The sequence below is a fragment of the Nicotiana sylvestris genome, chromosome 5 (genome assembly GCF_000393655.2).
Source record: "Nicotiana sylvestris chromosome 5, ASM39365v2, whole genome shotgun sequence".
Lineage (NCBI taxonomy): Eukaryota > Viridiplantae > Streptophyta > Magnoliopsida > Solanales > Solanaceae > Nicotiana > Nicotiana sylvestris.
This window is the reverse complement of record NC_091061.1, coordinates 177,920,512-177,935,960: the sequence shown is the minus strand read 5'-3', so window position 1 is coordinate 177,935,960 and position 15,449 is coordinate 177,920,512. Positions and strand designations below refer to the sequence as shown.

The 15,449-nt window shown below is 35.3% G+C and overlaps 1 protein-coding gene across 3 annotated transcripts; it reads left to right on the top strand.

Annotated features, from left to right (window-relative positions):
* The first annotated feature begins 5,936 nt into the window (after nucleotides 1-5,936).
* On the top strand, nucleotides 5,937-14,881 carry LOC104214033 (TMV resistance protein N-like). Of its 3 annotated transcripts, none has more exons than XM_070145699.1 (7): nucleotides 5,937-6,085; nucleotides 6,701-7,207; nucleotides 7,991-9,083; nucleotides 10,420-10,707; nucleotides 11,648-13,742; nucleotides 13,890-14,094; nucleotides 14,359-14,881. In XM_070145699.1, exons 2-5 carry the CDS (start codon nucleotides 6,717-6,719, stop codon nucleotides 13,571-13,573), a joined length of 3,798 nt encoding a protein of 1,265 aa, XP_070001800.1. In that variant the 5' UTR covers nucleotides 5,937-6,085; nucleotides 6,701-6,716; the 3' UTR covers nucleotides 13,574-13,742; nucleotides 13,890-14,094; nucleotides 14,359-14,881. The 3 variants fall into 3 exon arrangements, with proteins under 3 accessions (XP_070001800.1, XP_070001801.1, XP_070001799.1); XM_070145700.1 differs by having other exon boundaries at nucleotides 13,886-13,975; XM_070145698.1 differs by having other exon boundaries at nucleotides 13,886-14,094.
* The last annotated feature ends 568 nt before the right edge of the window (nucleotides 14,882-15,449 follow it).

Genomic DNA, 15,449 nt, shown 5'->3' with positions numbered 1-15,449 from the left:
GTGCTACCAAAGCCAACATAATTCTAATGGAGGAATGTTTTACAACTGGAGAAAACACTTCATTGTAATCAATTCCCTCCTTTTGAGCATATCCTTTGGCCACCAATCTTGCTTTGTAGCGAACATCTACTTGGTTAGGAAATCCTTCCTTCTTTGCAAATACCCATTTGCACCCAATTGCTTTCTTTCCCTTCGGGAGATTGGCCAATCTCCATGTATGATTCTGATGAAGGGACTGTATTTCATCATTCATGGCAATCCTCCACTTATCTTCTTCTGAACTTTGGACAGCGTCTTTATAAGTGGTAGGAACATCATCAGCTACAATTGAGGTTGCACAAGCAACCGTCTCTATGAGACGAACAAGTTTCGTTATTGTTCTTTTTGGCCTGCTGGTTGCTATTGATTCAAGTTGTTGTTGAGGTTCCTGAGTTGGAATCTCCTCTACTGGCTCTCCTTCCAGAGGGTAATCTTCATTTGTTTCCTCCTCTGCTTCTTGTGTAGGAAAAATAAATTTTCCCTCAAACTCCACCTGCTTAGAAGCACCTTCATTTTGTTTGGTATCTTCTGTTACCTTATTTACCATAGCAGATTCATCAAAGGTAACATCCCTGCTGAATATTACTTTCTTTGTCATAGGACACCATAAGCGATATCCTTTGACTCCAGAAGTAATTCCCATAAAAATAGCCTTCTTTGCCCTTGGATCCAATTTTGACTCTGTCACATGATAATATGCAGTTGAGCCAAACACGTGCAAAGAGTCATAATCTACAGCAGGCTTTCCATACCATTTTTCAAATGGTGTCTTGCCATCAATAGCAGCAGATGGTAGACGATTAATGAGGTGGCATGCATATGTAATTGCCTCAGCCCAAAATTCTTTGCCCAAGCCAGCATTGGACAACATACACCGTACCTTCTCCAGCAAGGTCCGGTTCATACGTTCTGCCACTCCATTCTGTTGTGGTGTATGTCTAACAGTGAAGTGTCGGACGATGCCATCATTTTCACAGACCTTATTGAAATGATCATTTTTGTATTCACCTCCATTGTCTGTGCGAATACACTTGATCCTCCTGCCTGTTTGATTCTCCACCATCGTCTTCCATTTGAGAAAAATTCCCAGCACTTCATCTTTGTTTTTCATTGTATACACCCACACTCTTCGAGAAAAATCATCAACAAAGGTTACAAAATAGTGCTTCCCACCCAATGAAGGTGTTTTGGAAGGACCCCAAACATCAGAGTGTACATAATCCAAAATGCCTTTAGTATTATGGATCGCTGTACCAAATTTAACCCTTGTCTGTTTCCCTTTGACACAATGCTCACAAAACTCCAAGTTGCAAGCCTTTACTCCTTTTAACAATCCTTGATCTGATAGAGTTTTCAAGGATTTTCCTCCAGCATGTCCCAAGCGCATGTGCCATAGCTTGGTTGCTTCTGCCTCTTTGTCGTCACTGGATGTTACTGTCGCTGTCCCAATAACTGTACTGCCACGATAGCGGTACATATTATTATTCTTCCGATTAGCCTTCATTACCACTAGTGCACCGGAGCATACTCTCATCACTCCATTTTCTGCAATGATTTTGAACCCTTTTGATTCTAGGGCTCCCACAGAGATGAGATTCTTCTTCAAATCCGGTACATATCGAACATCTATCAATGTTCTGATCATTCCATCATGGTTCCTTAATCGTATTGAACCAATGCCATATGAGGTAAGAGGGCTGTTATCCGCTGTGTGGATGACTCCATATTCTCCTTCTTGAAATTCCACGAACCAGTCCCTGTTGGGACACATATGATAGCTACAAGCCGAGTCCATCAACCATATGTCTGATGATGTTGATGACTCTGTTGTAACTAATGAGAAGTCTGAATCATCACAATCAGCTACATTTGAATCCATAATGGCCTTTCCATTGTTATGTTTGGCCTTATTCTTCAACTTCGGACAGTCTTTCTTCCAGTGCCCTTTTTCTCGACAAAAGGCACATTCATCTTTGCTGGGTCTGGATCTTGACTTGGATCTTCCCTTCTTTGTCCTCGTTTGATTTTGAGGACGACCCCTCACAAATAGTGTTTCTCCTTCTCCGCCCTTCTGTTTTTCTCGCTTTCTTTGTTCATAGCTGTACAAAGCCGAACAAACTTCTCTGAGAGAAACTTCGTCATTTCCATGGAGTAGAGTAGTTTCAAGGTGCTCGTACTCATCAGGAAGTGACGCCAACAACATCAAGGCCAAGTCACCATCATCATAAGTTGTATCCATATTTTGCAAATCTGTGACCAACTTATTGAAACTGGTGATATGTTCATTCATCGTGGTACCAGGAACATAGGTGAAGTGAAACAGTCTCTTCTTCATGTACAATTTATTTTGACTATTTTTCTTCAAAAATTTATCCTCCAGTGCTTTCCATAATTTACTTGCAGAAGTTTCCTTTGTGTATGGATATTTCTGCTCTCTAGCAAGGTAGGATCGAATGGTACCGCAAGCAACACGGTTGATAATTCTCCAATCTTCTTCTCCAATAACATCTGGTTTCTTTTCTTCAATGGCCAGATCTAGCCCTTGTTGAAAAAGGACATCTAGAACCTCGCCTTGCCACATCCCAAAATGCCCGGACCCGTCAAAAATTTCTACCGCAAATTTCGCATTTGACACAATTCTTGTCATAAGCGAAGATGCCAATGATGACGTATTGTTGACACTTGATGTAGATTCTTCTTGTTTATTGTCTCCCATATTTGACACAAATATTATTTAATAGCTGACGACACAAATCAAGATTATTTCCTTTCTGATGTAGAAGATCAGACTAAGCTGCAACCACAGAGCATACTCAGACAGAACCTTGACTCAGTTACCAAGATAAATCTTTTCTGATGTGGAAGATCAGACTATGCTGCAACCACAGAGCATACTTAGACAGTACCTTGGCTCTGATACCAATTGTTGTGGAAGCCAAATGTATATAGTGTGAATAAGTCACAACTACTATACCAAAAATTATGACAGCCACCAAATAATAAATAAGACAATAAAGCAACAATAAAGGGAACACCAGAATTTACGAGGTTCAGCTAATTTTGCCTACTCCTCGGACACAACCAATATTTTATTCCACTCCAAAAATACAAGTGAAATAATACTAAAGAGAGAAGATACAAATGTCTTAAACAGATGAGAAGGTAAATGAGAGGTGTGTTTAAATCCTAAACATTAGGCCTTCTTTTATAGGGGGAAAATCCCGCCCAAACTCAAGAGCTCGCCGATGTGGGACAAAAGAATTTGCCAAACTTCAACAATAACATCAATATTTTGATTACTTATAAGCGGTTTTCATAAGTCTTTTGGTTTTTGATCACGTCTGCACTGCAAACTGGGAACATGGTACTTTGGGAACAAAGCCGGTGACACTGCCTATGAAGAGCATATGTTTACTTTGTTTGTAGCAGAACAAGTGAACAACTAGACTCTTGGCCTGAGAAAGAGATTCGCGAAAGAACTTGGGTATGCAATAATCCATTCTTTTTAAAAGTTAAATCTATGTATATGTATATGCTGGTCTTATTAGTAAAGATGACATGACACCTCTCTTTGACTAGAGGAGCTAGTCTTGTGAAATGAAATCGCATCTTCGCCTTTGTAGGCTTTTAAAAACCAATCCAAATGAATGTTTGCGAAGCACAAAGCAAGCGGATCAAAGGGGAACTATTTCCTGGAATCAAACGTACCTCCAGCGATCGAGCAACTATTTTTCCTTTGGGATGTAGAGCTCAAATACTTTCTCTGCCACTACCAAGTTCTACTGAAAAGCATAGGCTTAGAAATAAAGTCTATGAAAGATGCAGTGTCCCATTTTAGTGCCTCTAATGTAATCTTTATTGGCAAAAGCTAGTTAATTTAATAGTAGAATATATGGGCTTAATGAAGTATTGATCATTTGTAAATAGCTCCCAGAAACAGTGATGTTGAAGAATTATTGCATTGATTTATTGGATGTTGTGTTGCATTTGCTCTAATCTTTTTTCGCGAGATCTCTACAATTCTCTAATTCTTCATCTTGCTGGTAAAGTTAGAAGGATACAGTTATTTACTAGCTCCGATAAAATCTTGATAAAATAGAAATGAATGATAGAAAATGCCATTAGTCCCTCAATCTAATGTTGGCCATTCACAATAGGCCGAACTCTATCTTGAAACCCTATTTAAGAAAGACAAAAAATAACAAAAATGGTCCCTTAAGTACATACCTAGGAAGTATTGATCTTCTAAGTTTGTTAAAAGTGAATATTTTATATTTTCGTCAAATATTTAACAAACTATGATGTGAAAAATGTGAAAAAAGACACCAGAACTAGATTTAATATGAAATATTAAAAAAAAAAAAGATTTAACTAGAAACACTCGAAAAGTTCCGTCAAATATGAGAAACTCAACACTCACCAGACACTAGCACTAAATTAAAAATATCAAAAATTACACCTTGAAAAGCTGCAATAGAATCCAAAAATAGACCAAAAAAATAGCAAAAACTGAAAAAATGCAAATTCAAATGTGAGTTTATATAAAATCATACATATGTTTTTTCACGGTTCCAATTAAATCTAAAAATCAACGTTTGATCAAATATTTGACAAAAACTAAAATGCTCTCCTTTTACAAACTTAAAAGTACCAAAACTACAGGGAAAAATGCACAAGTACCCCTGAACTATAGTCATATTTCTAACTACACACATTTCCTTTACATGTCCTATTATCCCCTATACTATTTTAGAGTAGAATTATTTCCACCCTAAAGGCGTATGTGGCAGTGTGTGTATTCCACTCTCTCAAAAAGAGTGAGGAGCAGATTTTTAATTAAATATATACTTTCTAATCTTTTTCTTTTCTTTTTCTTTTTCTTTGCCTTTTTCTATAATATTCTTTTTTCTCTTCTTTACATGAGGTTCTTCAAATAGAACATACACCGACGACGTTTGGACAAAAAGAATCTGTCACCGGGAAAAAAATTTCGCGCCGGAAAAAATGAAATTCCGATGACCACCTATATTCTTTCTTTATTTCTTTTTCTCTTCCTCCCACACATAAATCACACTTTCAAGAAAAAATTATACATATATAAAGCAAAACATCATCAGATCTGGACAAACAATTTTATCATCGAAAAATTTTTTTGCCCCAAAAAAATATGAAGTACTTGAAATTCCGACTACCACTATTTTTCAGCTTATATTCTTTCTTTCTTTTTATCTTCCTCCCACACATAAATCACACTTTCAAGAAAAAATTATACATATATAAAGCAAACACAGTCAGATCTGGACAAAAAAGTTTGTCACTGAAAAGTTTTTTGGCACCGGAAAAAATAGAGTCCTTGAAATTTCAATGACCACCATTTTTACGCCGCTCATTATCACTAGTGATATTCACCATCTAAAAGTCTTCTACCACAATAGTCATTTAAAGGCCTCAAGCCAAGAGTAGCGGCAAATTTAACTTTTAGCAAGTTAGTGTTTTTAGGAATTATTTCATGTATACCAATCGTTTTATCTATGAAAGAAGAAAGAAGACTATATTAATTATATACGAATCAATTTATATAAAAAGAGAAAAGGAGAAAGGAAAAGAAAAGAAAAATAAGGGAAAGAATAAGCAAAAAATTAATTTTAACGAAATATACACGTGTCAAGCGAGTGCAGTTCACAGCCCAACAGTAGTCTGGTTGTCGTATTTCAAAGGTGAATTTATTCTAATTTAAAATAGTTAAGAGGGTAATAGGGCCCATCGGAAAGGAAATGTGTAGTTGAAAATATGATTACAGTTAAGGGGTACTTATGTAATTACTCAAACTATAGTACAGGGAACATTTTAAATTTGTTTGGGGGACATTTTTGTCATTCTCTCAGAAAATCTCTCTAAAAATCTTTCCTTAAATGGCGACAAATTCGCTGTGTTTTGTTTGACTGTGTTGACTTTTGTGCTCTCTTTTAGCAGATAAGAAGAACAGTAGGAGTAGGCAAATGCATCAAACAGGACAAGACCTCGTCTCCTCCGGCGATATTCCGCTGTGAGTTGCTTCACCTTTTTCTCCTTTGTAAAAATATGTTATTTTATACTGTTTGAGTTTATTTGTCTTGAACAAGAACAATCAATAATCTACTAAATTGCTCAATCTAAATCGGTCTCTTTTGAGGAAATGGAAGATTGTATATCAAGTTACTAAATTCAGGTCAGGTACATCAAGTTGTATATCCAAATGCATCCAAGGATATGGCCTAATGATCAAATTGCTCGGAAATTACCCTTCTTTTTCTTTGTAGCTTCATCTGCTTGTACTTTTAGCTATCCATTGTGTACATATTACAGGCTTACAGTGGACTAAAGAAGGGTAGTTCCTACTTCCTTATATTAAAGTTCAAAGAAAACAAAATAAATTCAAATCAACTGGAGTAGATCATTAAGAAGAAGCTTCACAATAATTTCCTACCACATTAAATATTACAGTATGTATCAGTTGACTCGGTCCTATACCAATAATTCTATGGAGTATAGCCCAACTCATTCAAATTTTTCTTATTTGAAGTGCTACTAATTGTTTATTTCTTTCTCTCCTATTATCATCAGTTTATCTCTTACCACAACACTACAATTTATCCACGTTTGGGTTATTTTTTTTTTCCAGATAATTAATTGAATCAATGGCATCATCTTCTGCTTCTGGTACTTCACAGTTTCCTCGATGGAACTACGATGTCTTTCTAAGTTTTAGAGGTGAAGATACTCGGAAAACATTTACGAGTCACCTGTACGAAATCTTGGATATCAGGGGAATAAAAACCTTTCAAGATGATAAAAGGCTAGAGCATGGCGCATCCATTTCGGATGAACTCTGTAAAGCTATCGAAGAGTCTCAATGTGCAGTCATCATTTTCTCAAAGAATTATGCAACATCGAGGTGGTGCTTGAATGAACTAGTGAAGATCATGGATTGCAAGACTCAATTTGGACAAACTGTCATACCGGTCTTCTATGATGTGGATCCATCACATGTTCGGAACCAGAGGGAGAGCTTTGCCGAAGCATTTTCCAAACATGAAACAAAGTATAAGGATGATATCGAAGGAATGCAAAGATGGAGGATTGCTTTAACTGCAGCGGCCAATCTCAAAGGCTGTGATATTCGTGACAAGTGAGTTAAGAACACATAATTGCTTATAAAAATGGAGTAATTTCCATTCAGTTCTGCATGATTATGTTAAGACTAATACATATTCTACTATAGAACAATGAATCTATACCTCCAAAAATGAGTTAAACGAATTCGACACTAAGCTCCCATTTAGCCATAGATTTGGCTACTTTTTTAAAAAATAAATTGAAAACATTGTTTTTTCATGGAACATGAGTTTTTGAAAAAAAATCGAAATGTTTTTCAAATTCCCAAAAACTGGTTTTAGGACCGTTTTTTGGTGAAAATTTTCTTTCATACACAAAATTTCACGTTTTTTTCAAATAAAATGCATATCCAAACACAACTTCAACTTCCAAAAATTTTTCAATACAACTTTAAAACCTCTTTTTTCAAGTTTCAACCAAATCTATGTCCAAACTCTAGCTAATTATATGAAAATAAAAATTAAAAGATGGAAACTAAATCATTTTGTTTTGTTAAGAGTAATGCATGTACAATTTAATTTCATTGATTGTCATTTAAAAGTTAAAAATTATTTTTATTTTTTATTTCCTAAAAAAAGAATAATGGTTGATTATGTTTTTATCAGTAAGAACGGATAGTTCCACTCAATTTAATTACTCAATGACATTGTTACATTGATAATAGTTTGATTGGTAATTCAAGAGATTGATTTATGTGCACAGTTTATCATAATTTTGCGTTCTATAGTGTGAAATACCTCTTGTAATTCTTGACTTATTTACCTGTATATATCAGCAATCTTCTTATTTTTTGTAGGACTGAATCAGACTGTATTCGGCAGATTATTGACCAAATCTCGTCCAAATTATGCAAGATTTCTTTATCTTATTTGCAAAACCTTGTTGGAATAGATACTTATTTAAAGGAAATAGAATCCTTACTAGGGATAGGAATCAATGATGTTCGGATTATGGGGATCTGGGGCATGGGAGGAGTCGGTAAGACGACAATAGCAAGAGCTATGTTTGATACTCTCTTAGTGAGAAGGGATAGTTCCTATCAATTTGATGGTGCTTGTTTCCTTGAGAATATTAAAGAATACAAAGGTAGAATACATTCTTTGCAAAATACCCTTCTCGCTAAACTGTTAAGGGAAAAAGCTGAGTACAATAATAAGGAGGACGGAAAGCACCAAATGGCCAGTAGACTTCGTTCTAAGAAGGTCCTAATTGTGCTTGATGACATAGATGATAAAGATCATTATTTGGAGTATTTAGCAGATCTTGATTGGTTTGATAATGGAAGTAGAATTATTGTAACAACTAGAGACAAGCATTTGATAGAGAAGAATAATGTAATATATGAAGTGAATGCACTACCTGATCATGAATCTATTCAATTGTTCAATCAGTATGCTTTCAATAAAGAGGTTCCAAATGAGTATTTTAAGAAGCTTTCATTGGAGGTTGTAAATCATGCTAAAGGCCTTCCTTTAGCCCTAAGAGTGTTGGGTTCTTCCTTACGTAATAGGGGTATAACTGTGTGGAGAAGTGCTATAGAGCAAATGAAAAATAATCCTAATTCAAAAATTGTTGCAAATCTCAAAATTAGTTATGATGGATTAGAGCCCATACAACAAAAGATGTTCCTAGATATATCATGCTTCTTCCGAGGGTACGGAAAAGGTGCCATCATGCAAGTTCTTAAGAGTTGTGATTGTGGAGCTGAATACGGATTGGATGTCCTAATTGAAAGATCTCTTGTGTTCATCACTGAATACGGTAAAATTCAAATGCATGACTTAATACAAGAAATGGGTAGATATATAGTGAACTTGCAAAAGGATTTGGGAGAATGCAGCAGACTATGGCTCGCCAAGGATTTTGAAGAAGTGATGATCAACAATACGGTTAGTAAGCTAAACAAAGCAATAATTTTGAATTTCTAATTTTCATATTCCAAAGACATATAGGCAGCCAACTCCAATTATTTGTTCATCTTGCTTCATCTTCTTGCAGGCACGTCATTTTAGTTGTTTACTTTAGTTAGAAGGAGAAGCAAAAGTAATAATAGTTGCCTAATTAGTAAAAAAAAAATTAATTGCCTAATTCGTTTAGTAGCCTCTTTAATTTACGTTGCCTAAGTTGTTTTTCTTATATTTTTAAGCGACTGATTAAGGGAAAATGCATAAGTACCCCCCTGACCTATACCCGTATTCCAAACTACACACTTTTTCTTTGCGGGAATCCTATTACTCCCCTAAACTTATTTTAAATGGAATTATTTGCACTCTTAACACTGACGTGGCAGAGTGTGTGTATTTCACTCTCCCAAAGGAGAGTGAGAAGCAAGAAAAAATGATTTTCAGATTATTTTTTTTCTTTTTTACCATTTTTTCTTACTTTTTTTTTCCTTTTTTTTTTCTTTATCTTTTTTCTTTTACTTTTTTTTCGTTTCTTCTCTCATTCCGGCGGATATTCATTCACCGACAACTTTGTCTAACCGTTTTTCTTTCATTTTTTCTTTTCACGCCCAAATTAAACTCTCAAAAAGATCTATTCATAAGCAAAGTAAAATACACTCAGATTTGGGGAAAAAATCATCATATAAAATAAAAAACACTTAGATCGGGATAAAAATTTGTCGCCGGAAAAAATGATGTTTGTGAAATTCCGATGACCACCATTTTATGCCGTTGGTGATCAAAACAAAAAGAAAGAGAACGAAATAACCAAAAAAAAATGAGAATAATAAGAAATAAGAAAAAGAAGAAAGAATTAAAAAAGTACTAAAAATATATGTGGGGGCGCGTGTAGCTCACCACTTGCCAAGAGTTTGGTTGTTAGCGTTAAGGGTGCAAATAATTCCATTTAAAATAAGTTTAGGAGGGTAATAGGATTCCCGCAAAGAAAAAGTGTGTAGTTGAAAATCCGAGTATAGGTCAGGGGGGTACTTATGCATTTTCCCATTGATTAATCTAGCTAGTAACCAAAATCTGTTTGATCCAATTTCATTCTTTGGATTAACTTGAAAATTTTATGACATTTCATTACATAATAACTCAATCAGAGATTCACTTTACCATTGTTTATTTCTTTTAATTTTAAAAAGTCACTACAATTATAAACTTGACTCTAATGAACTTCTAAGAAAAATGAAATATTAGAAAAATTTGGCTCTTAGTCATTGACTCTAATCAATTGCAGTTTCTTTCTATCAGCATTTCCTAATGATCTTCTTACCAGGGGACCATGGCAGTGGAAGCAATTTGGCTTCATTCTAATGCACTACGCTTTAACAATGAGGCCATGAAAAATATGAAAAGGCTTAGGATATTACACATCGAGAGTTGGCCCTATGATGGTTCCAATATTAGCCATGATGGCTCCATTGAGTATCTGCCCAACAACTTGCGTTGGTTTTTCTGGGATTACTATCCTTGTGAATCATTGCCATCTACATTTGAACCCAAAATGCTTGTTCACCTTAAACTCTCTGGCAATTCACTGCGTTATTTCTGGATGGAAACAAAGGTACAATAGTTAAGTTTTACTTTACTTTTATTTTTCTTTCTAACTATCTTTGTCTTTTAATTTAGTGATAATTAACAAATATTATTGCTTTTCTCACGTATTATTTGAGGTACTTTCTATTTTTGCTTGAATTACGGTGCATGTCTTTAAATAAACAAAAGTTACTAATTCCATAAGCTCAAATTAATGTATTTCCATCTCAACTAGATTATTGTAATTTATATTATTTGGGGTTGTTCTCAGTATTATTGTAAAATCTCTCTATCTTTTTTCTTTAAATCATCCCATCATCATTTTAACTAAGAAGCTCAACTTAAAAACTCATTCAATTATTTCTCATAATAAGATTAGATTCACATGAATTTCATCCTAGGTTGTATATAGTGGGACGGAAGGAATACTTATTACTAAAGCAAAAGGAGTTTATTCTGTAAGACTATTTTCTCGAATGACATATACGCTTTCATACATTGCTTCCGGATTTAACATTTGGGTTTTCCCGTTTTATTTTACACTTTTTTAAATAGAGAAACACTTTTCTCTTTGCTACAGTTTTTTTTTCCAATCATGTTAAATTACAGTTAGCAATATTTTTATTTATAATTTACTTTTATTCAGTTTCTTAACAAGTAATTTTCCATATACAAAAAATAAATTTCTAATTTCGCACAAAAATAATGTGTTGGCCCTCATAATTCAAATGCTATCATTCATTTCTTGTCGAGGGAGTAATAAATACTTTTAGGAAAGCTAGCAATAAGTAATTAAGAATTCAAGAAAACAGAGGTCATTGATGCCCAAAAATACAAATGAAAAAACAAAACAAAAAAGTTTCTACATTCATAGATAGCCCCACTAACAAAATATAATATTATAGGAATCCTGCGGAGCAGCAAAATAGGTTCTTTCTTTTTTCTCATTCTGTTTATGTTCTGTACAGCATTTGCCGTCTCTACGGAGGATAGATCTCAGCGGCTCTGAAAGCCTGATGCGAACACCCGATTTCACGGGGATGTCAAATTTGGAGTATTTGAGCTTGGCATGTTGTAGTAATCTTGAAGAGGTTCACCATTCCCTGCGATGTTGCAGCAAACTCATTCGGTTAGATTTGAGTCGTTGTGGTCGCCTTAAGATGTTTCCATGTGTTAATGTGGAATCTCTTGAATATCTGAGTTTAGAAAAGTGCTCTCGGTTAGAGAAATTTTCAGAAATCCAAGGGAGAATGAAGCCAGAGGCACAGATTCACATGCAAGGCTCTGGGTTAAGGGAACTACCATCCTCATATTTTCAGTACCAAACTCATATTACCGAGCTAGATTTGAGTTATATGAAAAACCTTGTAGCTCTTCCAAGCAGCATCTGTAACTTGCCAAATTTGGAGTATTTGCATTTAAATAATTGTAGTAATCTTGAAGAGGTTCACCATTCCCTGAGATGTTGCAGCAAACTCATTCAGTTAAATTTGTATTATTGTAAAAGCCTTAAGAGGTTTCCATGTGTTAATGTGGAATCTCTTGAATATCTGGAATTAGAACATTGCTCAAGTTTAGAGAAATTTCCAGAAATCCACGGGAGAATGAAGCCGGAGATACAAATTCACATGAAATACTCTGGGTTAAGGGAACTACCATCCTCTTATTTTCAGTACAAAACTCATATTACCAAGCTAGATTTGAGCGATATGGAAAACCTTGTAGCTCTTCCAAGCAGCATCTGTAGGTTGAAAAGTTTGGTTAGTCTGAGTGTGTCATGTTGCTTAAAACTGGAAAGCTTGCCAGAAGAAATAGGGGATTTAGACAACTTGGAGGAGCTTGATGCCAGCTATACTCTAATTTCACGACCTCCGTCTTCCATCGTACGCTTGAACAAACTTAAAATCTTGAGCTTTAGCTGCTTCAGAGACGATGGAGTGCACTTTGAGTTTCCTCCTGTGGCGGAAGGATTACGCTCATTGGAAACTTTGAGTCTCATTTACTGCAATCTAATAGATGGAGGACTTCCGGAAGATATTGGATCCTTATCCTCTTTGAAAGAGTTGGATCTCAGTGGAAATAATTTTGAGCATTTGCCTCGAAGCATAGCCCAACTAGGTGCTCTTCGAATCTTGGACTTAAGAAATGGCAAGAGGCTTACACAGCTGCCAGAACTTCCACCAGAATTAAATGAATTGCGTGTAGATTGTCATATGGCTCTGAAATTTATCCATGATTTAGTAACAAAGAGAAAGAAACTACAGAGGGTGATATTCACACCACTGTATGGTAAGGATGATGCACACAATGATTCTATATATAATTTGTTTACCCATGCCCTGTTTCAGAATATCTCTTCCTTGAGGCATGACATATCTGCTTCAGATTCCTTGTCCGAAAATGTGTTTACCATTGTGCATCCTTGGAAGAAGATCCCAAGTTGGTTCCACCATAAGGGAAGGGATAGAAGTGTATCAGTCAATTTGCCTGGAAATTGGTATATACCTGATAAATTCTTGGGATTTGCTGTATGTTACAAAGGCATCTTAACTGACACCACAGCTCAATTGATTCCCGTATGTGATGATGGGATGTCGTGGATGACCCAGAAACTTGCCTTATCCAACCATTCAGAATCTGATTCGGTATATTATATACATTTTTTCTTTGTACCTTTTGCTGTCTTATGGGATACATCTAAGGCAAATGGAAAAACACCAAATGACTATGGGCATGTCAGGCTATCTTTTTCCGGAGAAATGAAGAAGTTTGGATTTCGTTTGTTGTATAAAGATGAACCAACAGAACATCGCGTTGGGATAAGGAGCAGATATGACAATGGTGAACAACATGACACCGTGACTGATGAAGCCAGCTGCTGTCGCATACTCTAATAACATTAGAAACAAAGGTCACATTCTAATAAAAGTAAGTTGGAAGTTTGGAAGTCCTTTGCTCTAAAGCCGGTGGCATTGCCTATGAAGAGCATATGTTTCCTTTGTTTGTAGCAGAACAACTAGACCTCTTGGCCTGAGAAAGAGATTCGTGAGAGAACTAACTTCGGTATGCAATAATCCATTCTTTTTAAATCTACATATATCTATATACTGGTCTTATACTCTTATTAGTAAAGGTGACATACCACCTCTCTTAGACCAGAATAGCTATTCTTGTGATTGAAGTGACATCTTCGCCTTTGCTGACAGGTAGACTTTCAAAAACCAATTCAGTTGATTGTTCGCTTAGCAAGAAAGCTGTGCCAAAATGGATGAATGAAAGAAGCCTTGGAACTATTAGTAAGTCGCCTCACATCACAAAGCAAGCGGACCAAAAGGGAACTATTTCCAGGAATCAAACATACCTCCAGCAGTCGAGCAACTATTTTTCCTTTGGGATGTAGAGCTCAACTAATCTTGTATGCTCTCCATCAGAAACTGATATTCACCTTTTCACTTGCCAAATTATTTTCATTTGGAACTTCAATCGCAGAAGTACCAGATTAATCATACTTTATATACCAAGAAAAGAGCAGTAAATCAGAAATTTCAAAAAACACTTGCAACAAACATGCATGTTTCCTAGGGAGGCTTTCCAAAACTTAAAAAACCTTGCAACAAAGTACTATATGCTTTCTTTACTTGCATTTATGCTATTCTTTTCTGACAAAATCCATATGAAGGTGTTGAGATACGTTGGAGTCGTGGGTGGTGTCAATGGAAAAGCAACTGTCGAACTCCCATTTGCACAACTCTTAGGATCGGATAACATAATTGCATTTACAACTGAAAGACATGCGAAGAACCTCTAGTAGTGTGTGGTCCGGTTGCTGGGGCTGAAGTGACTGCTTGTTGAGTATATATTAACTGCATTTCAGACCTTCGTTACGGTCAACAGCCTCTACTGATAATATATACCACACTGTAGTCTCTATGCTTTACATGGTGTTACATGGCTCACTCTGTGGCTTGTCTCTTCTCTTCTTCTGTAGGATTTTGTTGTAGCTTGCTTATTTGTAAATTGCAACTCTGATATTGATTAAGTTGTATTTTGGTCGAAATCAGTTAGTGAAGCAGATTGGTGATGTATGCTGATGCATCATCAACAACTGTATAGTGTTCATATAAGTCTGTAACTCTCTTGAGATTGAGGTGTAATTATTGTTATTTGTACATAAAAATAAGGTATACATTTGGTTCTTTTGATTTTGGTTGTTTGATTTTTAATTTTGAAAGAAAATAAATCCAATTCGAAGTAAAATAGATTTGGTTTGGTTCAGTTTTCTTTTTTGATTTTCTTCGAATTGATTCCCCCCCCCCCCCCCCAAAAAACACACACATACACAACTTTGCTAAAACAGTCGTAGGGATATACAATTTTATTGTTTATCCACACACGATGTTCATATCAACAGATTAATAAAACTTTTACTTTATAAACATTATGACATTTCACTATTATCATCTATGCTACTATATTAAAAGCACGAAGGCCCTTAGCGAAATATCGTTTGCCTTTTTTACCCCTTAAAAATAGATTTTACATTGGATTAAATTGTAATTTAATTATATTTTCTAATATTTAGGAATTTAAAATTAACTAAAATTATGGTTATTAAATCTTTCCTTATTTGAGTTAAGTCGAAACTCCTAATATTTAGGACCATAAATTCTATTAAGATTTTACCTTGATATTTTTCATAATATTTATGTTATTTTTAGCAGAATATATTGGTAATAACGAAGAATCATGAACCTACAACAACAACAACAA